The 24,178-nt window shown below is 33.4% G+C and overlaps 1 protein-coding gene across 49 annotated transcripts in view; it reads left to right on the plus strand.

Annotated features, from left to right (window-relative positions):
* Positions 1 to 24,178, plus strand: part of RIMS2 (regulating synaptic membrane exocytosis 2) — a 743,118-nt gene that overhangs the window by 580,223 nt on the left and 138,717 nt on the right. For 19 of the 49 annotated variants that reach the window (XM_034966469.3, XM_055116823.2, XM_055116825.2 and 16 more), the window contains one exon: positions 1,982 to 2,154. The exons of 21 other annotated variants lie outside the window; for them this stretch is intronic. In XM_034966469.3, the coding sequence (XP_034822360.2) occupies positions 1,982 to 2,154 (173 nt within the window). Of the gene's footprint in view, positions 1 to 1,981; positions 2,155 to 2,990; positions 3,243 to 24,178 lie in introns of all 49 variants that reach the window. 9 more of the 49 variants (XM_055116819.2, XM_055116822.2, XM_055116820.2 and 6 more) reach the window with 1 other exon arrangement.

Here is a 24,178-nt window from a genome sequence, read left to right on the forward strand (position 1 = left end):
GTATGAATAAATGCCCAAAAAACATGTAAGTAAAATGAAAGCCTTCCATATATACCTTACCTTGAGATCACATTTACTTTCAATAAATTTTGTGAAAATATGTATAGATATATCATTTATTGTATTATATAGTATACAATATATTATTATATAGTGTACATATTGTATATATTATATAGACAGATATAACATGGATAATGTTGACACCATTCATTTAAATGCTATTCTAGGCAATGGCTTTCAACATTGTCATTTAAGGCAAAATGTTTGGTATTTTAAAATGACTTTATTTGAAAAATAATATTATGATCTAAATTGTCTTTGAATAAATCCACTGTGCATTAATAATGTTTCTTTTAAAATTAAACCCTATGGTTCTATTTAAATAGATATTTCCTGGGAAAAGGCAGCAATTTTTAGAAGAATTTAATTGTATGCTTTTCAATAATTGAGAGTTTATCTAACAAGACAGAAAGTTAAAGTGGACTAAGAAAGGCCAATTCTCACGTAATTTGAATATATGTTGCTAGGTTAATGGATTTGACTAAAATTTTGTGGAGCCTTAGAAATAATTTCTTTACGTTTGAAGAAGAGTCAATTATTAAAAATGGATATCTAGATACTGAGAGGTTTTGGAAGAAAACAATCAACAGATCACTTATATCGGATCTACTGTTTATGCTTTGTTGCCACTCAATTTATCTTGGCCAAAATGTTTATATCTATCTAATACTTGCAATGAATTGTCATTCATGGGGGATTGTTTATTAGGTAATTATTCTTTAAGACATAGCAAGTGGTTGATAAAAAAAATCATTTTTCTAAGGCTTTATGAAATTTGCTAGTATCTGTGATTAGAAAATTCTCCTTTGCAAAATTAACTAGATAAGAATGTTTCAGCATTAAGTTTGAAGTGCATCTAAACAAATAAAAATCAATTAGCAGATAATCTCTTAACCCAATAGTAGTCATATTTGATGTTTATAGTAAGAATACTGTTGCATCACCAAGTTGTAATAATGCAGTAATAATACAGGCTACATTTACTTACATTATGCCAGATACCACATATGTCTTAGTTCTAGGCCTTGCAAAAAAAGATATTATTATCCATTTTTTTATAAGAAGCCTTTTACAGGTTAAATGATCTGCTCAAATTTACTCAACTAGTGAGAGTTTTTCTTACCTCAGGTTTGCAGACTCCAAAGTCTATCCTTTTTACATCTCAACAAGAGGACTCTTAGCAAATGATTTTTTGTTGTCAAAATAAAGTTAAATTTTGTCCATTAGTTTTTGCATTAAATGTATTTTATGAGACTAGGTCATTAACCTAAAGCATTTACGATGGTTTTTAATTTACCAGAATATTTGAACACCCAAGAATACCCTGCAACCCTGGCTGTGCCAGTTAACTATCTGACTATTTCAATTCCAGGAAGTTTGAACTATTGTAAATAATAATGACTTTTTCTAGTATTTCTAGGATTCATCAAAATCCAGCAACCACTCTGAAATTAAACTTTCTCTTTTCTCTTGGCTTTTCTAAAAAGAGTTAATGGTTTAATAATTAGATTTTATATTATCTCTAGGTTTTCAGTGAAGCATAATGGATTAATTGATGGCTACTAGAATTTATTAAAAAATAAAAAAAATTCTACTTCCTCATATTAAGCCAAATGTTTATTTCCCAGATCTTACCTAAATGTTCTTTCCTGAGGCCAGTGCTGTTTTGAAACTATTTTAATGGCCTTCACTGGGGTGTGGTAAAAACATTCTAATTACTTTGCTAAAAACAAAGGTTTCATATAAATTGAATTTTTCTTTTAGGATAATTGCCATTCACTTTTGTTTTATATGCAACTGAGTGGGATTTTGCAGTTTCCTCTGTGGACAATTAAAGTGCTGAAATAGGAGAAAGCTAATAATTGCTTTGTGTGGTAATACTGACAACTTCTGCGTATTTGTCAATCTGTGTTAACAGTATCGATCAGGATGGGATCCTCATAGAGGGGCAGATAATGTTTCTACTAAATCTTCGGACAGTGATGTAAGTGATATATCTGCGGTTTCAAGGACTAGTAGTGCTTCTCGTTTCAGCAGCACAAGCTACATGTCTGTCCAATCAGAACGCCCAGGAGGAAACAAGAAAATCAGGTAAGGGGATTTCAACAACAAACTTCTCTAAATATGTTTTAGAAGGTCTTTATGTTTCCTGGATGAACATAAAATTATTTATTTCTAACAGGTTAATATATATTTTAAAGCCAGGGGAGCTTAACTTCGGTACATACTACTTTTTAATATATTTTAATCCACATTTCAGACTTCCTGCACAGAAGAAAATGTTATGAAACTATGGATAATTTTGCTTACTACATCACTGGAAATAATATCTTTTTTCATGTCTGTAATTTAAAAATTAAGACCTCTTATATCTTTATTGAAATAAAAGTGATGGCTGAGACTTGAATTTTTCATGTTCCTTGGAACATGAAAAATAATATATTTTGTTATTAGAAAACATAAGAATATTACTTTTTCAGTAGGATGCTTTCCTATCCTCTTGAAATTTTTATATATGCATAGAAAAAGTCCTCATCTTCTCAAGAAAATTTATACATATAGTATATAAGTTAGTATAATTTGCATTTCTTACTTGTCCTATAGATTTTATAGATGCCTAAGCTAAATTTTGTTTTACTCTTATTGGATTAAAAATTTTATAACAGGGAGATCACAACTTTTACCTTTTTTCATGTAATTTTGTAAAAGGAAAATATGATTTAAAAACTATTACAATTAAGCTATTTATACAGTGCTTCTCTAGTATACACTGAAGTAAGTTTTCAACATTTAAAAGATATAATTTTTACTTATGTTTTGATAGTTTTTATTACCTTTCTGTTTAATTTCATAAGTGTTTTTTCTTGACTTACTTTCTTTTTTTTTGTGTTTATTTGCATGCCTTCAATTTCTGTTGCTTTCAAAAGACCAAAGGGAATAGAAGAGGGAGGGAAAGAAGGGGATAAGCATGAAGAGATAGTTCATGAGAAGGAAGAGGTAAAGGAAGAAAGAATTAATGAGAATGAGAAAGGGAAAGAGATTGCCAAAACGTGTAATAAGGAGAAAAACAGAGAATCAGGAGACGAGGAAAAAACACAAGATATACACGAGCAAGGGAAAGAAAAAGAACAGTGGAATAAAGAGGATTTGCAAAGGAGATTCTCACAAGATGATACCAGGTAAAATATGTTATTTGTAGGCATTTCCCATTAGTAATGTAGTCTTTTTTACCATTCCTAAAAATTATTTTGCCATTTACATTTGCTTTATTTTCTTGTGTTTTATCTATTTAGCTTCTAATATTACTAATTAATATGTTGGCAAACTATTATCAAATAGATTGATTTATTAAACAGTCTTGAATTTGTATCCACTAGCTCTGAGAGTCTGATTTATTTGGTTACCAAGTTCGTTATGAGTAGCTGAATCCAATGTAAATTTCCCTGTGTCTCTTTTAACATGAATTACTGTATATCTTCTTTATCTGTGAGGTCTAATAAAGATCATTGAAAAGAGAAACTTGAAAATTCTTTACCAATATTGAAAACTGCTTCAGACAAAAATAAGGCAGAGTTCTTTAAAATTAACTTCTGAAGTGGCTGAAAAAAATTGAGCTTACTTTACAAGAAATATTATTTCCTGGAAACAAACTTCAAAAATGAATGAGAAAACAGGTAGCAAATAGTAGACTTTATTCTGGCTCTGGTTCCCTTGCTTCTTCTTAGTTTTCTGGTAGGTTCTAGTGCAGTTTGAGTCCTGCAGAAGATTACAAAGCAGGAGCAATGTTTTTTAATACTCTGAAAAGAAAGAATAGATGCCTTAGGGTTTATTAGAAGGCAAGTGTTGGTTATGCCTTTCTTAAACTCAATCCATTAGATAAACTTCTGGAGAGAGAACTTTGAACAGGGAGAAGGGCAGGGAAAAAATACAGGCAGCATGGCATAAAAACAACTATATTTTAATTTTCATAGCACAAGTCAGTAAGTAAGTATGAAGCTATCTTTATAGTATTATATATATTACATACAGTCAAATTAGCACAAATGTGCAGTCAGACTTTATCCTTCTGCTTGAGGATATGAGGTTGTTCTAATTACATTTATATGAGACTGAAAATTGTAAATTATGTACATTTTGGAGGGATAGAGTTTTCTAGTAGTCCAGAATTTGATTTTGTGTTAGTACAAAGCCTGCTCAATAAAAGCACGCATTATTTATAAGCAAGATTTTGCCTTATTATATCTAAGCCCAATCTAAAATTGTGCTTTTCTCACTTTTCTCACAGTGAGACAGATATTCGGGATAGAACTCTACCCATTGAGTATACAATTCAGTGATTTAGCCGATGTCCCTTCCCTTGTTATCTTAGATATATTTAACTGTATTTGTGCTCTATGAAAGTTTCTGTATAACAGGCATTAAACATAAAAATGAATCTTAAGGCATATTTTATTATTTGAATCTAAATTCTGTCTTTGGTATTTAACTTTTGATAATTACATTGGTTTACTAATAAAGATGACCATTTTTCTGATTTGTTGGGCATAGGATAATTTCATCACTAATTCACAGAGAAAAGCTTTCCAAGGTGTCCTTGGAAAGATACATAGAGTTTCCTTTCTTCCAGGAGCAAAGAAAAGAATGAGTCTCTAATGTGTTTTCTACATACTGTATACATGAGAACACATGAGCCCATTGGTGTTTGCCTGGAGCCGAGATCCCACGCTGCCATACCTGGCTTGCTAGGCAGAGATTCAGAGAAGACTATAACCTTAAGTTTCTGGTTTTTAAATAGTACTTGCTTCATTATTTCTTCAAAAAAAGAGCACATTATTTTTCAAGGAAAAGGGAAAGATGGTACATTCTAGAAATGTGGTTGATCAAAGCACTACACTTAGCTTAAGTAACTGTGTAATACTTCTGGAACTGTAAACTAGAGGAGGCCAGGTTGATCTCTGTAGGGAACATATATCCTGGAACATGCCAAGAAGTATCAATGGCAATTGCTTATAAGAAAATGTTGGGGCCGGGTGCGATGGCTCACGCCTGTAATCCCAGCACTTTGGGAGGCTGAGGTGGGAGGATCACGAGGTCAGGAGATCAAGACCATCCTGGCCAACGTGGTGAAACCCCATCTCTACTAAAAGTACAAAAATTAGCTGGGCGTGGTGGTGTGCGCCCATAGTCCCAGCTACTCGGGAGGCTGAGGTGGGAGAATCGCTTGAACCCAGGAGGTGGAGGTTGCAGTGAGCCAAGATCAGGCCACTGCAATCCAGCCTGGTGACAGAGTGAGACTCCATCCCCGGCGCCCCCCCCCAAAAAAAAAGAAAAAGAAAAAGAAAATGTTGGTAGCACTCATTAATCATTTCAACATAGGCTTTTGAATTTGCTTTTACTTCTTAGAATAAATCTCAGTCTTTATTGTGAGAGAAAATATATCTGAGTATTCCAAGCATCATTTTGTTTTGGTAGTTGATAAACACAATCACAGACTGTTTAAACATTAATAACAACTTATGTTCTTATACAACATTATTGGAAATAATCTTATTCTATACTGCAGGCTGAATATTCCGTATCTGAAATGTTTGAGACCAGAAGTGTTTCAGAGTTTGGATTTTTTTCAGATTTTGGAATTTTTACATATATATAATGAGATATATTGAGGATAGGACCCACGTGTAAACACTAAATTCATTTATGTTTTATAGACACCTTATACACATAGCCTGAAGGTAATTTTATCCCATATTTTTAATAATTTTGTGAATGAAACAAAGTTTGTCTGCATTGAATGATCAGAAGCAACCAAAGACATCTGTCTCAGTCACTCATGTGGACAGTCTGTGGTTGTTTGGCATCATACCATTTCTGACTCTGAATTTCTATGCTCCCAACCAGTAGTCACTTTCTTGCACTTAACACATAAGTACTTAACAGTAAAAAATATGACAAACTATTAATACAGTGAAAAGGTAATGTGTTCAGGGAACTAAGCAGCATAGTAGCATCACCAGAACACCTCTATCAGCAGTTAAGCAATAGCAAAAAAAAAAACAATGACAGGCTTTCAGTTTCTCCCTACAATGTTGTGTTTTAATTTAAAGGTTACTGTGCATTGTGGCACTCAGAAAGTTTTGGATTTTGGAGCAGTTAGGATTTTGGATTTTCAAATTAGGGAATGCTCAACCTATATATGATTGACATTTTATATCTTTTATTTGAAATCTAAGTTTTATGAAGCGTGGTCCAAAAGTAATTGCGGCTTTTGCCATTACTTTTAATGGCCATTACTTTTAATGCCATTAATTTTAATGGCAGAAGCCACAACTACTTTTACACCAACCTAATATGAAGGGAAAAAAAATTTACCTCAGAGTTTAACATTTATAGCAATGCTAGTACTTACAATTAACACAGTAACTAAAATAAACAGAAGCCATTATAATTGCTATTTTCGTTAATTAGATCTAATTGCATGATACAGATCTTACTGCATGATTATGTTCATTTTATAGTAAGTCACATTTAGTAAGTCTACTGAATGTAAAAGTAGAAATGAATAGCAAAAAGTAAGTTCAAAAATAGTTTGTTAAATGTTTGAATATAATATTTTTCCTAAGTTAATTAATGACTAATATATTTATACTTAGCTATATTTACACACACATCAAAAATAAAAATTTAAAAAGTTTAATGAAATTAAACATGTTAAAATTTCTAAGCCTGAGAGTGATGCAGTTTCTTAGCCATGTGTGGATGGATGTTTGAGGATAGTTCCATATTAAAATGTCATCGGGATGGCCTCAACAAATTCATAAGCATATTTGATGAAATATTCAGAGAGAGGCAATCTTAAGTAATTTGTAATGGAAGATAGAAAAAACAAATACTGAAAAGCATAGTATTGTCAAAAGCAACAATGTTGGTAATTTTGTGTTCAAACTAAAAATCAAGAAATTATTTCTCTATACACTTATGGTTCTCAGGCATATCTATAAATGCTATGGAATTATCATTGCTCTTTTTTAAGAGAATTGCTCTTTTTGAGATAGAGACTTTTTTAAGGAAAAATTTGGGGCATCAGTTCAAATTTTCATGAATAACTGATTTTAAGAGACTTAGCCATTTCAATTATCTAGCAAAAGATCTCATAATCTTTAGAAGGACAAGCAGAATAATTGTTAATGAAACATTTATTCAGTCACTGCTGCTAACATATTCTAGATCAGAGTTAGTGTGAAAACAGATTACATAGCTATGTGATGTAACTTGATATATACAGTCTATTTATGCCTATATTATGGAATTTTAAAGGGGAAGCAGAGGTCTTTTGAAAATAGTTGTGATTAGGACTCTAAAATACCAGGATTGTCATCCTGACTGTTGTGTACACCTATCTATTTTGTCTATCTAGGCTTTTTAGCTTGTTAAACAGAAGAATGGATTTTTCAATGATTCACGCACCTTTCCATAGCTTAGATGATAGTATACAACAAACAGGAAAGTGAGCATTGCCTGTTATTCTGATGATTTGCCTTTATTATCATAAATTCAAGAGGTAATTGGTTCTGTGACTGACCACTGGTACAACAAACAGCTGAACATAAGTTTCTACTATTTGGCAGATGTTTCCAGACAGTATTTAATATTCCATTCCAATATTCCATCAAGCTTAGTTTTTTGTTTTGTTTTGTTTTTAATTTTCTGGAAGTGTGTTTCAGTGCCAACTCATCACAGAGGGTATGATGGGCTGTGCTCCTCCACCAAGTATTTCCTGTGGCTTGTATTTTCTTTTTTGTTGTTGTTTTCTTCTTTATCACCAAGGCTATCTTCTATTTATTACCAATGAAAACCTTATAAGCCCAAATAACTTCTACTCTGTTTTATGATTGTGCATAACACTCAACTGGGAACTTTTTGAAAGTACTTGAACATCGCTCCTAAAGTTGTGATTCTGCATTTTTAAAACACCACAGGTGATTATGATGCCAGTAGTATGTAGGTGCTATTCCTCCTCTCTTTTGGGTTGCTTGTATTTCCTACTGAAATTTCAGTTCAGCTTGTCAATTCAGGGGGAAAATTTCTGGGATTTTGATAGAGATTGTGTTCAGTTAGATCAATTTCAGGATTGTTGCCATTTTAAGAATATTAAGTCTTCTAATCCATGAGCACAAAATGTTGTTCCATTTATTTTTTCTTTCTTTTTCTGCCCCATATGATCGGCAGAAAACATTTATTTTTTCTTTACTTTCTTTTTTTTTTCTGAGACAGCATCTCACTGTGTTGCCCAGGCTGGAGTACAGTGGTGCAATCATGGCTCACTGCAGCCTCTATCTCCCCAGGCTCAGGTGATCCTCCCACCTCAGCCTCCTGAATAGTTGTGACTACAGGGTCACGCCATCACACCCAGCTAATTTTTTAAAAATTTTTTGTAGCGACGGGGTTTGGCCATGTTGCCTGGGCTGGTTTCGAACCCCTGGGCTCAAGCAATCCTCCCTACTCAGCCTCCCAAAGGGCTGGGATTATGGGTGTAAGCCACCATACCCAGCTTCTTTATTTTCTTGCAATGATGTTTTGTAGTTTTCAGTATATACATCTTTTACTTCTTTTGTTAAATTTATTCTAAGTATTTTGTTTAGATGCTATTGTAAATGGAATTGTTTCATTACTTTCATTTTTAATTGTTCATTGCTAGTGTATAGAAATACAATTAATTTTTGTATGTTGATCTTATATCCTTGCTGTATTCATTTTTTAGCTGTAATAGTTTTTTGTTGATTCCTTAGAATTTTCTATATAGGAGATCATGTCACCTGCATTTAAAGATAGTTTTACTTTCTCTTTTTCAATCTGAATCCCTTTTATTTCTTTTTCTTGCCTCATGAATCTCCTCTGCTATGTTGGTTAACTTATGGCTAGAACCTCCTCTACTATGTTGAGTAGAAGAGGCTCATGGAAAGTTCTTAAAGAAACAGCAATAGCCATATAGAATTACTTTTACATTAGCTATCCAAGCATTTTTGAGGATATTGTTTCTTATGCTACTCATCCATTTTAGAATAGTCTAGGTAAAACTTTAAGATTTTATTATTATCTCTCTTAAAGAACGGATATAGCTGCCTTACTGATAAGAAAACAATGTAGCCCATTGTATTTTCTTTTTTATCTAGTCTGTTGGCAAGTTCAAGTGAAATGCCAAAAACATACTAATCCCATTCAATTTCCTGTTATATATATATTATATATTATATTATATATGTAATATATAATATATATGTATTATATATGTAATATATATTATATATGTAGTATATATCATATTGTATATGTTATATATTATATGTAATATATTATATATGTGATATATTTATATAGTATATATGTGATATATATTGCATATGTTATATATATTACATATGTAATATATGTTATATATTACATATGTTATATATTATATTGCATATATTACATATGTAATATATATCATATTGCATATATTATATATGTAATATATATCATATTGCATATATTATATATGTAATGTATATCATATTGCATATATTATATATGTAATATATATTTTATATATATATATTTGAGACAGGGTCTCACTCTGCTGCCCATGCTGGAGTGCAGTGGCACAATCTCGGCTCGCTGCAACTTCCGTCACCCGGGTTCAAACAGTTCTCCTGCCTCAGCCTCCCAAGTAGCTGAGATTACAGGCATGTGCCACCATGCCCAGCCAATTTTTATATTTTTAGTAGAGACAGCATTTTGCCATGTTGCCCAGGGGCTGGTCTCAAACTCCTGACTTCAAGTGATCCACCCGCCTCGGCCTCCCAAAGTGCTGGGATTACAGGCATGAGCCACCGTGCCCGGCCTTCTTGGACTATATTAATTCTACTATATTAGACATAATAATTGAAATTTTTTACCATTGTCTATTTTTTATTGTACACATTTGAGGTTTAAAATGTGATGTTTTGATATGCTTATTTTGAGATACATATAGATACACACACACACATATATATACACACACATAGCATTTACTGTAGTCAAGCAACTTAACATACCCATTGTCTCATATAGTTACCTTTCTTTCTTTTATTTTGTGTGTGTTAGGAGTACCTAAAATCTACTATCTTGTTTGCCTCCTTTTTGAGGATTTGTTTTTCTACTTCTATTTTATTACAACTACAAGTTATTTAACTTTTTGTTACATAACTGAAATTATGTATGCTGCTAAATTTAGTTAGCAGTTTTTATATTTTATCAGGCAAACTTTATTTAGAATTTGATCTCATTGCCAATCTCTTCTTGAAACATTTTGTCTGCCCTCTTGGCTTTTATGATTGTCTGTTAGTTCTGCATACACTCTGGCCACCTCTGTCTTCTTTGTGAGCTTTCTATATGTCCTCCATGTTGACATTTTCCAGGATGCCATCCTGGGCCCTCTTTTCTTCACTATCTACACGTATTATCTTAATGCTTCATGGCTTCAATGCTTCATGGCTTCAAGTAGCATGTATGTATTGATAACTTCCAAATCTATACTTCCAGCCCAGATCTCCCTCCTAATTATCTGCCAGATCTGTCCACCTGGGTTCTGCACATCTTCCTGTATGTCCCAGGGGCATGCTAAGCTCAGCATGTAAAATTAAATTCATTATACCCCTCACCAAACCAGCAGCCAAAATAAATAACTTACTCCTCCTATACACTCAGTCTCAGTGCATGGCCTGTTATCTTTGCACCTGCTCAAACCAGAAACCTGGGCATCACTCTTGATTAGTTCTTCTCCACTGGGCACAATTTCTTCCCTCCATTCACCAAGTCTTGTTGATTCTAATGCTTAATTGCCTCTGAAATATGTTTATTTCTCCATAACCCCATTTCTCCTTCCATAACTTGAGATATTATCTCTCATGGAGATTAGTTTAATAGGAAATTCTTATCTTAAAAAATAACTTATAAATATAAACTGTATTAGTCCATTTTCATACTGCTATGAAGAAATACCTGAGACTGGATAATTTATAACGAAAAAGAGGTTTAATTGACTCATAGTTCCACATGCCTGGGGAGGCCTCACAATCATGGAGGAAGTTCAGTGAAGGAGGAGAAAGGCACATCTTACACGGCAGCAGGCAAGAGACCATGTGCAAGGGAAATGCCCTTTATAAAACCATCAGATCTCATGAGATTTATTCACTATCACGAGAGCAGCATGGGAAAAACCCATCCCCATGATTCAATTACCTCCCACCCAATCCCTCCAATGACACATGGGGATTATGGGAGCTATGATTCAAAATGAGGTTTGGGTGGTGACACAGCCAAACCATATAACAAGCTCATTAGGATAATAGCATAAAATATGAGTAGTCAGTTTCTCTGAAGTAGTTAATTTGTGAAAACATCAGAGAAAAAGATCTCTGCTTTGGTAAATAGGTAAACAATGTGGTATATCCATACAATGGAATATTATTCAGCTGTAAAAAGGATTGAACCACTGATTCATACTACAACATGGATGAAGCTTGCAAAACTTATGCTAAGTAAAAGAAGAAAGGCACAAAAGGCCATATATTGTATTATTTCATTTATATGAAATGTCCAGAATAGGAAAATCCTTAAAAAAAAAAGTAGATTACTTGTTGCCGGGAGTTAAGGGGAAAGGAGACTGGAGAATGACTACTAATAGATACAGAGTTCATTTTTGGGGTGATGAAATGTTGTCAAAATAGATAGTGGTGATAGTCACACAACTTTGTGAATGTTCTAAAAGCTACTGAATCATATACTTTAAAAGGGTGTGTTTTATCACCTGTGAATTATATGATTTTAAATGCCAAAAAAAGTCTCCAAAAAAAAGTGAGGGAAGGAGAATCTATAGTCTATGTTGCTTCTTCTATAAATATGACTTTAGAGGTGATAATATGCAAACAATATTTTGTTTAGGGTTTAGTTTGTCAAGCATATTTTCTTTTATTCTAATACTCCTTCCAAGCCACCTTTCCCTAAAATATTCATCTTTTTTCTATTTTTTTCATCTGTGCATATATTTTTAAATTTCCAGAGTGTTGAAGATGAATAAAACACAGACCTTATGCTCAAGAAAAGGTGATTTTTTTTTCCTTTCTGTTACTGTCCAAAATTTATTCTTTGGACATAAATATAATAATTGGCCTAAAACTGTGAACTGGCTACATATTGAAGATTCTCAATTAATAATTAAATATATTATTCTCAAAAATTTAGGAAAATGACTAGGTTAAATGTTGATACGCCATCATATTATTTTCCTGTGTGGTAAACTTGAGTGTACTCATGACTTCACAGTCACTATATGGGACCCTGCAAGTGACAAATTTGAGGCTAGGTAACATACATGGTCTGAAGAGAAGGTCTATCTGAAGGTAGAGGACTGAGAAGGCAAACCTACTAGAGTAAGAACCTGAAGATGGAGGAGGAGATGGGATCAGAAACATAGCTGGATAAACTGGCTTGAAAAAGGAAAAACAAATATGAAAATAGATAAGTTATTAGATAAGGAGTTGGGAAGTTGGCTAATACTGCCTGATGGCCTTAATTTTCTCAATCACATAAGAAGTAAGAATATAAGAGTTTAAAAGTTGAGTTGGGGTTTGAAGATTTGGAATAACTACTGAAGAAAATATGAGAAGTAGCTTACAATGGACAAATTAAAGGGTTGTTGAATAGTTCTGCAGGTTGGAGACAAACAGTTTCAAGAGACACCAGCATGAGAGAGCAGTGTGATCTTTCTCACTAGCACTGAGATAGGTAAAGTGTAGAAACAGTTAAGTCACACTATAGCATTTATTGAGGAGTGGGAGTTTTGATGGATGGGGTTGCTGGAAAAATAGCAGTAGAAAGAAACTGAGAGTGCTTGTATAAATGTCAGTGCTAAATAAGAAGGAAGACAAGTTCATGTGGGAACTGATGAAGTAGGATAAAACAGATGAAATCCAAGAATTGGAAAATTATATGATATAGTAAAAATAGGGTTCGGGGAGGTAAGAGGTTTTAGTTATAATATGTCTTTGAGGCCTGTGTGATGGCTCATGCCTGTAATCCGAGCACTTTGGAAGGCCAAGGCAGTTAAATAGCTTGACTGCAGGAATTTGGGACCAGCCTCTTCAAAAAATACAAAAATTAGCCAGGCACAGTGGTGCACACCTGTGGCCCGCTACTTGGGAGGCTGAGATGGGAGGATCCCTTTGGCTAGTGAGGCAAAGGCTGCAGTGAGCTGAGATCGCACCACTGCACTCCAGCCTGGTTGACAGAGTGAGACCCTGTCTAAAGAAAAAAAAAAGAGAGAGAGAACATGTTTTTGAAATGTAAGATTTTATGTAGTTGCTGTTCTATTAGTTGAAATATTATATGACACAGCATTGGAGTGAATAGAGTGTAATGGAAGAGAAGATAAATATGAAGATAACTGGATTTATGTAAGTTTGGGATAATTGGGCGGTTGGTTAGGTTTTTGTAACGGCTATTTAAATCCTTTAGGATTGTGGTAAAATTGAGAATTGAAGAAAAGTCTAAGCCAGCTCTCAAGGACTTCAGTAAATGAAGGAGTGACCATTAGATACCAGAAAGGGAATAAAAGGGGTTGGGTGTCGGGAGGGGCAGAGGTATAAGTTAGCATAGCCAGTTGTCATAAACTGCAAAGAAATTTAAACTTCTAAATAAAAGTGGAAGGTAAATATTCAAGAAAAAGTATCAACTAGCCAGAAATATTACAACCTAGGAAGAAGGATAAGTATTTGTTACTAGAAAGAACCTCAGGGGAAACAGCGTGTTCAAGAAAGTACCAGGTTTTAGTTAAGACAAGATAAAGGTTGGTATTGCATTGTGCATAGTGAAAAGGGTTCCACTTGCTATTGGTGTCACCACACTTTCAGGGTGATCATTTCTACTAACTGATATTATTTCTAATTCAATACCATATCTCTCTTCATTGATATGAAATTGGACATCAGTGTTAATTAAAAAAAAAAGTTTTAGGACAGAGTCTCATTTTGTCATCCAGGCTAAAATGTAATGGTGCTATCATAGCTCACTTCAACCTTGACCTTCTGGGCTCAAGCAATCCTCCTACCTCAGTCTCCCAAGTAACTGGTACTATACAGGTACATGCCACCATGCCTGGCTAATTTTTTAAAAAAATTTAGAAGGCTGGGCATGGTGGCTCACACCTGTAATCCTAGCACTTTGGGAGGCCGAGGTGGGCAGATCATGAGGTCAGGAGATCGAGACCATCCTGGCTAACATGGTGAAACCCCATCTCCACTAAAAATACAAAAAAATTTAGCTGGGCATGGTGGCACGCACCAGTAGTCCCAGCTACTCGGGAGGCTGAGGCAGGAGAATCGCTTGAACTGGGAGGCGGAGGTTGCAGTGAGCCAAGATTGTGCCACTGCACTCCAGCCTGGGTGACAGAGAAGACTCCGCCACAAAAAAAAAAAAAAAAGAGAGAAAGAGAAAAGAAATGAAATGAAAAGAAATGAAAAAATTTAAGTAGAGACAATGTCTCACTATGTTACCTACCCAGACTTGTCTTGAACTCCTGGCCACAGACAGTCCTCTCACTGACGCCTCCCAGAGTGTTGGGATTATAGGCATGAGCCCGCCAGCCTAAAATTCATTCTCATGTCTTACATAAGTTTTAAGAGACTTTTACAGTTTTAATTTGTAATATAGTTAGTTAGTAACTTCTATTTATTTGTATTTCTGTGATAACTGGTTATTCTATCCTTATTCAGAGATGCCTGCACAGATTAATTTTTACTGATTAATTTCATTATAGATAAAATAATAATTTAGAGTTATATACATTAAAAATGTTCATTATCATTGATATATTCAACTTTTGTTTTATGGCATTACTACTATTGATTAATTTGCAGGTAAATATTATTTCTATTAATTTGTCTGCTATAGGGATAAAATGCATTTCTATGCTCTTTTCACATTTAATTTCTAACATTTTTCCCACTGATTATACATTAAGGAGTAAAATGAATTTAGTATGAAAGTAGAGAAATCATGAAATTGGAATAAATTCTACTGTATGAAATAATTACAGTAGAAAAAAATGCTGCAGTAGCTTCCATCACATTCAATATTTATTTTTAAAAGCAAATAAGGACAATTAATCTATAGCCGTTATTCAAACTAAATGCAGTATTCTGACCAGTGATTCCCTCATAATCATGTTTATCCCTCATGATAAGCAAATTTAACATACAGAAGTTCGAATTTTATAGATATAGTAAAAGAAAAAGTTTGAAATAAAATAACTTTCATGCATGAGTATTGTTGTTAGATGCCATAACATCAGTATAGTGTGGTACTATAGTATGACTTTATTTTCAAATTCTGATTCTCCATACAGAAAAAATGGAATCTAATCTTCAGGATACAAAAGTGAAAAAAAAATCCAAGAACACCTGGCCTGAGACTTTAGGATTTTAAGGAAGAAACAATTCCAGTCTTTATTTTTTAGCCATATCTTGACTTCAACCCTTTGCACTTCTCCTTGACCATTCCCTTTCCAGGATCTTGTCTTTGTTCCTTGCACGTATGTTCACGTTGACTCTTCTACCTGAAATGTGGCTTCTGGTTTCTTTTTGAGTAAAGTACCTACTCATCCTTCACCACTCAACTCACATGTGAATTCTTCCATGACGTACCTTCTCTTCTCTTCACAGCTCATATATAATATTCTTTTAAAATAATAGTTTCTCTTGTGATACCCATTTTCTCCCCTGTGATAGTTTTTTAAGTATATATTTAATCTATCATGGTTGATTAGTTGAGTATAGTATATCTATCATTTTTATCTTTTTATTTTTCTGCCTCCCAGTATCTACAATATTTCATACATAGTAGGGACTCAATAAAACTTTGTATATGAATAAATTAGATTGCAACAAAACAGTGAAAGTTTACACATGTGAAGAGCTCCAAAGGAATAGAGCTTCCAACATAGTACTTCTAACGTAATGCAATATCCAATATGCTAGTCACAGTCTTCTTTGACAAAAGTTTTTAAATAGTCCAGGACAGGCTGGTATTGGTGGCTCACGCATGTAATCCTAGCTCTTTGGGAGGCCAAGGCAAGAGGATTGCTTGAGCCCAGCAGTTCAAGACCATCCTGGGCAACACAGCAAGACTCCATCTCTACAAAAACTTTTAAAAAATTACCTTGTGATGGCACATGCCAAGGCTGAGGGAGGAGGATAGCTTGAGCTCAGAAGTTCAAACCTGCAGTTAGCCATGATCAAACCGTTGCATTCCAGTCTGGGCAACAGAGAGAGATCCTGTCTCAATAAATAATGAATAAATAGTCCAGGTGGTCTTTCCCCTGCCCCCCCCCACCACAATGGAAATAAACTACTATTTCAGAAATCAGTGGAAATTACTTCATAATAATGTATTTCATGGCTCATATGTATTCCATTTAGGAACAATTTGGTTGGTTGGTTGGTTGATTTACTGATATATGATGAATAGTCATTTCCCTCATCTTTTCATCTTTCAAAAGAATTCTCTTTACACTTTTCTTTTGGGGCATATTCAAAGATTGGCATGAGTTTGCTTAATGTTTAAATTCTAATGGTATCTTTTGTTATTTTTTCTTTTTTTTATTTAAGAGACAAGGGTCTTGTTTTATCATCCAGGCTGTATCATATCTCACTGCATGATCATATCTCACTGCATGATCATATGATTACTGCATGCCATATGATATGGCATGATCATATCTCACTGCAGCCTCCAACTTCTTGGCTCAAGCGATCTTCCTGCCTCAGCCTCCCAAGTAGCTAGGACTACAGGCATGCACCACCACACCTGGCTATTTTTTTTTTTTAATTTTCATTTCTGTAGAGATGGGATTTTGCTGCGTGCCCAGGCTGGTCTCAAACTCCTGTCCTCAAATGATCCTTCCACCTTGGCCCCCCAGAGCGCTTGGATTACAGGCATAAGCCACCATACCCAGCCTTTTGTTACCTTTTCTTATGGTTTTCTCCCACTCTTGTTAGATTTCATGCAGGATTTTTAGATATAATGTAATTATCATTTGGAGATGGCAAAAATAAGAAAATTTGTAGAATTAGTCTTCTGGGACTTTCTATGAAAATATTTTGAGTAGATATATAGTTGTCTGAAGACCACTATGTATTTTCTAGATAGTCTATTATTTACTCAGCTTTCTTTTACTATTTCTGTATACCACAGAGTATGAATTGCTACCTTATATGGTACACCTGTCATATATAGAGACTTAGAGTTCTGATCTGGCACCTTGAGGATTAGACTGGCTTGCTTTGCTAAGCTGTGAATGAGAACTTGATGCCATGAACACTGACTCATAGTAAGCATACAATGAGTCTTCATCACTTTTCATCATCCAAATTTTTAGTATAAGAAATAATGCTGCCTGTAATCCCAGCACTTTGGGAGGCCAAGGCGGGCAGATCAATAGGTCAGGAGATCGAGACCATCTTGGCTAACATGGTGAAACCCTGTCTCTACTAAAAATACAAAAAATTAGCCGGGCGTGGTGGTGAGCACCTGTAGACCCAGCTACTCCGGAGGCCGAGGCAGGAGAATGGCATGAACCCGGGAGGTGGAGCTTGCAGTGAGCCGAGATCGCACCATTGCACTCCAGCCTGGGCGACAGAGTGAGACTCTGTCTCAAAAAAAAAAAAAAGAAAGAAATAATGCTCTAAGTCCCCCAAAAACATGCATGAGAGGTAATATAGCATAATGATTAAAAGTTAGCTCTGGATTCAGACAGAACTCGATTGAGTCCTTGTTCTGCCAGTTTCTAACAATATAAACTTGGGAAAATAAAAGCCACTGTCTTCACATACTGGGGATAATAATAGTAATTTTTTTAGAGGGTTGTCATGAGAACTCAACGCAGTAATGCCCTCAAGGCACTTAACACTTTCTGGCACATGACAAGCATTTCATAAATAGTAGAGATGGGTTTAAAAAAAGAAAGGAATCGGAAAGAGGAAAAGTAAATTTATAAAATTCTCACATTTTTTAGCTTTTTAGAACTGCATATTCCATAGAAACTTTCCTCACACTTTTCCACATGACAATTCAGAATAGGATAGATCCATTTTGCATTTCAGACAAGATAAAATATTTTCTGAAGTACCAAAAGATTTCATTATAATTTCACAAAGTAATAGGGTAGAGATTGTGGACAATGTTTATAAGGTTTGTTTCATAGTTTGATATGGTTGACCTTTAGTGGTTATGGAATTAAAATTATTTTATTTCTTAAATTGCCTTCATTTTATTCAGCAAATAATTTTTAACATCTATGTGCTAGACCCTGTGCCAAAATAGGGAAAATAGTTGTTAACAAAACCTATCCCTTTCCTCAAAGAGCTTATTTTCTAGAGGGGAGATGGATAAGTGAACAAATGATTACAATATAGAATAAAAAGTATAAAAAGTAATTAGATTGATTTAAACATAATAGTTCCCATTGGTAAAGCATTTTATAAGCCACTTAAATTTCACTTAAAGCTCTCTTTGAAGCTCAGATTGATGGAAAACTGATGTTATAAGAGGTGATCTAAATTGCCCAGTATTACATAAGTGTCAAAGTAGTGATAAAAATCATACCGTTTGTAACCAAAGTTCAGGGTTCCTTCCACTTCACTGCAGAATACCTTTTGAAGACATAAACTGTGACAAGAAAAGATAAGTGAAACTCTTTCAGCCTTATATAAGGCAGAAAAACATTCTCAAAAGAAAATCTATAATTTCTTGCTGCCTCTAACCATTAAAAAGTCTTTTTCTGAATTAATAGCTTAAGAACATATTTGAGAAGTTTAAACAGTTTTTCTTATCCTTGATCCAAACCAAGCATAAGGTTTTTAAGCTATAAAAAATACAGTAATTAAAACATTACATATTATTTTGCACATGAGTCCCATGGGTTCTCTTGTTAAGTCTTTTTAAAATATTCCAGCTATGTGAATCTGAGAGGACCTTTAGCTAAAATCAGTCAACAAGATCAGAATATGAGTTATGAATACTTAGAAATATAAAATTGAATCTTTTAAATCAGTGCTTTTCAAGTGTATTTTCAGAAAGTTAATCCCCTGCACTGATGCTTTAAAAAAATTATTCCACTATCAAATAAATTTGGGAACTACTACACATACAGTCCTTCTCATCAAGATTCATGGCATACCTGAACACTCTGAGACGCGCTATAATAAAGTTGTATTTAAACCAGCATTTTCCAAACTTTGTTTATGGTGGAACTATTTTAGTGTAATACTTTCAGAGTCATTCAGGGAATGTGCTTAAAACTCATTGACATGCTTTAATTTTCCATTTCAAACTTTGGCCTCTATTCTTTCAGTAAAATAAATATTTTTATTCTTGTTGAGTTTAAGCATAAAATTATGGTACAAAATATGGGGTTGTCTAGAAAAAACTCACTGTAGGGATTGATATTATCTCTAAAAAAGCTGACAGATGGAACTAGGAAATGAATTGTAAAATCAAGTAAGGATTAACAAATCCAGTAAAGAGGAAAAATGTTATCCAAGGAATACAAGATGAGATTTATCTCTCAAGCAATGACACTAATAGAGGGAATATAAAAATAGTTTCTATAGTTCAATAAATATTATGAGAATTGATCATTTTTGCTGACTTCCCAAATATATTTTAAAAATTCAGTCTGTCTGTTGTTTGGGGAATCACTTCAAACAAAGCAGTTAAGCCACAGTATAAAGAGATGGAATTGACAAGTGGCCCATTTTCTTTTTGTGTGTTTGTTTGTTTTTGAGACAGAGTCTCACTCTGTCATCCAGGCTGGAGTGCAGTGGTGCGATCTCAGCTCACTGCAACCTCTGCCTCACAGGTTCAAGTGATTCTCCTGCCTCAGCCTCTCCAGTAGCTGGGACTACAGGTGCCTGCCACCACGTCCGGCTACTTTTTGTATTTTTAGTAGAGATGGGGTTTCACCGTGTTGGCCAGGATGGTCTCCATCTCTTGACCGCGTGATCCACCTGCCTCAGCCTACCAAACTGCTGGGATTACAGGCATGAGCCACCGCACCCGGCCTCCCATTGGCTATCTGTCTGTCTTTTTCTATGCTTCCAACAATACGTTGGCTTGGAACCATTAGCTGTAATAAAGGAGGTTACAGCTCTAGAACTCCCTTTTATGTCATATATACATGTGTGCATGCATGCATATGTGTGTCTATGTATACATGTGTATATACCATGCTCTCATCTAGCACATGCTTAGAAGACTCTCTCCCAGTTTCCCTCTTTATGAATTGCTCTATCCTATTCTTGCCATAATGTCTGTTTATTTCTCTCCTCCTCATTTTCATTTCCAGGTTGGTTTTACATTGTTATTTAATGATTATGAGTCCATTATTCCCATATCTAATATTTCAACACATCATTAAAGTTTCCTATTTCCACTATTAATTGGAATATACCCTCTTCATTAAAAGAATTAATTTTACATATTACACAAAATGAGCAAATTCCCTTATATTTGTCAAATAAAATATTCAAGGTCAATCAATGTAATAACGAGTGAATGTTATAAGGAGATATTTAGAGACTTCTGTTAAGATAAAATATTGCTACCTCATTTCCTGTTATACTTTCAGAGTCTTCACCATTTTATTTTAATCATGATTTTAACAAATAATAATGTTGATATCTCATTTGTAGGGTGCTTTTCTGGCTAAAAACTGATTTTATAGCTCATGCATATGTAATATATGTATATATTTATGTATAACATATGGCATTCCTATACTATATAGATATATTTCTATATAATACCTACATACGTATATGATATATACATACATACATGATATATGTATGTGTCATGGGATGTTAACCGTAAACTTGAGAGACTGACAGACCAGATTTTATTATTTACATTCTGAGATGAGGATTCTCCTGGTTTAAGATTCTGTTGCTGCTCTAACTAAATAAATTTAGAATTTAGGTTCAATCTGTATAAATGATTATAACTACAAAAGAAAAAGAACTTGTGTTTCAGGCATGCTTCTTTCAGAGAACAATATGTAGGGCATACTGAAATTTTAGGTTCATGGGAGCAAAGTCTTCATCTGTTGTGAGCACTGCTGTATCCCCAGTGCCTAGAACACTGCCTAGCACAGCATAGGTCCTCAGCAAATACCTGTTGAAGGATGAATGAGTCCCTATTTCAGTCGTTTTTAAAACTGCAGTTTTTCATTAAAACTACTGAACTCAGACAATAAATGAGAAAGATAATTCTAAAAACCAAATTTTAAATATCAAAGTATTAGGTAAAATTTAGTGCCCTTTTCATTAATCCTTTAACTGTTATGAAATATAATCATCATGTTCCTTTTGTTCATACTTTTATGCTAATTATTCATTCTTAAAATTGTAACATAGTACTTCTCTTTCATAATTAGATTATAATATCCAGAAAACCATAGGCCATCATTGGAAAGAACTTTAGAAGTTAACTATCTAGTACCCTGAACTATAGGACTCTTCCTGTATCAGTGGTTCTCAAATCAGGCTCATAAACAAAACACTGGGGGAGCTTTTTAAAAACATAAATTTTCTGGCCTTGACATGAGAATTCTATTCCAGTTTGTATCTAAATGTGATGAATGCTCTAACGCTATACGATATCACTAATAGTTGATTGTCCAATCTGCTTGAACAGTTGAGAGCCCTCTACCTTATGAGGCAGTTCATATTCTTGGACATTTGTAATTATTATAAAGATTTTTCCCAATTGGGCCAAATCCTACCTGCCTATAACTTCTTTAAAGGAGACTACTCTTTACTTGGGAGAAGATTACAAAGATATTAATTTTAAAATTATCTTTTGATTGAGCATATATCTTACACATTTCTGTATTTATGATATGTTTCACAGTTCTTAAAACATGAAAACAGGACTGGAAGAAAGAATTGCATCAGGGACTATCATTTTGGAATTGGCTCTAGTTATGCTTTAACCCACTGACTATATATATAAAGTAACTAGTGGATTACATACATATATATATCATATATATACATATAATATGTACATATAGTTCTACTTTTATTAGTATAATTCTTCATTTTTTCATAGAGCTTTTATGCTCCAGCCCTAGACTGCTGATCCCAAATTATGTTTTTTTTCAAATAGAACAGGCTACTCCCCCTATCAAATTTTGCTGAGTGCCACAAGAAGATATGTAAACAATTCAGTTATTTTTTTAAATCCAGTTTTCAGTCTTTCTACCACATTATAAGGTTAGATAATGGATTAATGGCATACAAAAAAATAACCACAAATAAGGAAACTGTCTTTTCATAATCTATTTTGTAGATATTTTCTTTTAATGTGGCTTGAATAGTTAAATTGAATACATTTAGATAATTAGAGACCTGAATTTGTCTCTGACAAGTAAATTGTTCTGATATTAGAATTCCTAATTTTTGTCAACGTTATTTGAACTGAAAAGTAATTTTCATGTTCTCTAAATGTGTTTAAAATACTTTTACTGTTATTTTAAAATTATTATTTACCTTTAAGATAAAAACAACACCTAAGAGAAATTCTATTTTGGCATTTTAAATAATATTCATTTCTGCATTAAGGGTTTGTCATATTCCATTTTTATCTGCATTTCACTTGCTATATACTAGTTGTTTCTTGATTTGTGGTTATTACACAATTTGGTATTAAATCAGTACATAATGCATTCATCTTGTATTGAAAGATTGGTTTGCCTTTAGTGCAATTTAAAAACATTGTCAGTTTGTTGTTACTATATGGAAACACAGAAAAAAGGAAGATGACAGTTAAAGAAGAGAACAAAAAGATGTTGAAAGGATTAGGTACTATTATTTTCCTTAAGGAATATATAAATTATACTATAAAGCATTTTATTAATCTTTTCATTGTATTAAATAACAGTAGTATTTAAACCCATTAGAAATTTGTTCGTAAATGTTAATCATTAATATTTCTGTTAGCCAAAGTAAGATTCTAGGAACTACATCACTGACTTTGAAAAATCTGGCAATTGCCTTTTTTTTTGTATTGATGGATTAGATATTCATGTCTTAATTATTAGCATAGTTGCTGCAGAAATGACAGATTAAAATATCAATATGCTTACAGTATTTTTATTCAATTTTTAAAATCATTTAAGTTTTTCATCTACATTAATGTATAAGCTTTAATAACTAATTTTTTAATTTTTAAGCTTTAATAACTTTTCAAGCTTACATTGAAGGATTGCAAATATTTAACTCTAATAAATATAAGAACACGTGCAAGTCAATATTTCTTTGTAAATTGAAAATAACTAGATGCATTGTCTCAGAATATTACTGCATAATAGTTTATAATAATTATTCTGTAGTAACAAAATGTAAGAGTACTGATCTGAAGCTTAAGATTATAAATGTATTTCAGTTTGCATTCAATTTATTATAAACCCTAAAATGAAATGTTAATAATGTTGATTAAATTCTTAAACTTTCAGCAAAATAAATTGCGTAGGAATAACAGCTGCCTTTCGCTTTTTTAAATTTCAGAAATAGTTGTTTATTCAATGAGGTGTTTTGTTCATTAAGTGTAGTTTCTTCAGTGCTAGCTTGACAATAGCATGCTTGATGTCTTTACTGAATCATTAAATATTTATGGTTCTAGTATTTGCATACTTATAATGAGAATTACATGCAGTAAAACGATCTTTGAAATGGTTCAGTGAGGAGGGAAGGATTTTTTTTACCATTTATTATAAACTAAATCTTTAATTATTTTTAACAATATGGGAACACTTACTTAGTAAATCTGGCATTAGCCAACTAGAAGTAAACTGACTAGAATTTTTATTAACCATGTTTTACCAGAAATAGGAAAGTGAACATAGAAACTGCCTACATCAAGATAACGGATTTCTTCTTAAGGCAACTTTCACAGAATTTTCACCAGACCATATTACATTTAATTTCCTGGGACTCCTACAGTTACAGTGATATAGTAGTGGACTGGGGAACTC

This window comes from Pan paniscus, chromosome 7 (genome assembly GCF_029289425.2).
Source record: "Pan paniscus chromosome 7, NHGRI_mPanPan1-v2.0_pri, whole genome shotgun sequence".
Taxonomy (NCBI): domain Eukaryota; kingdom Metazoa; phylum Chordata; class Mammalia; order Primates; family Hominidae; genus Pan; species Pan paniscus.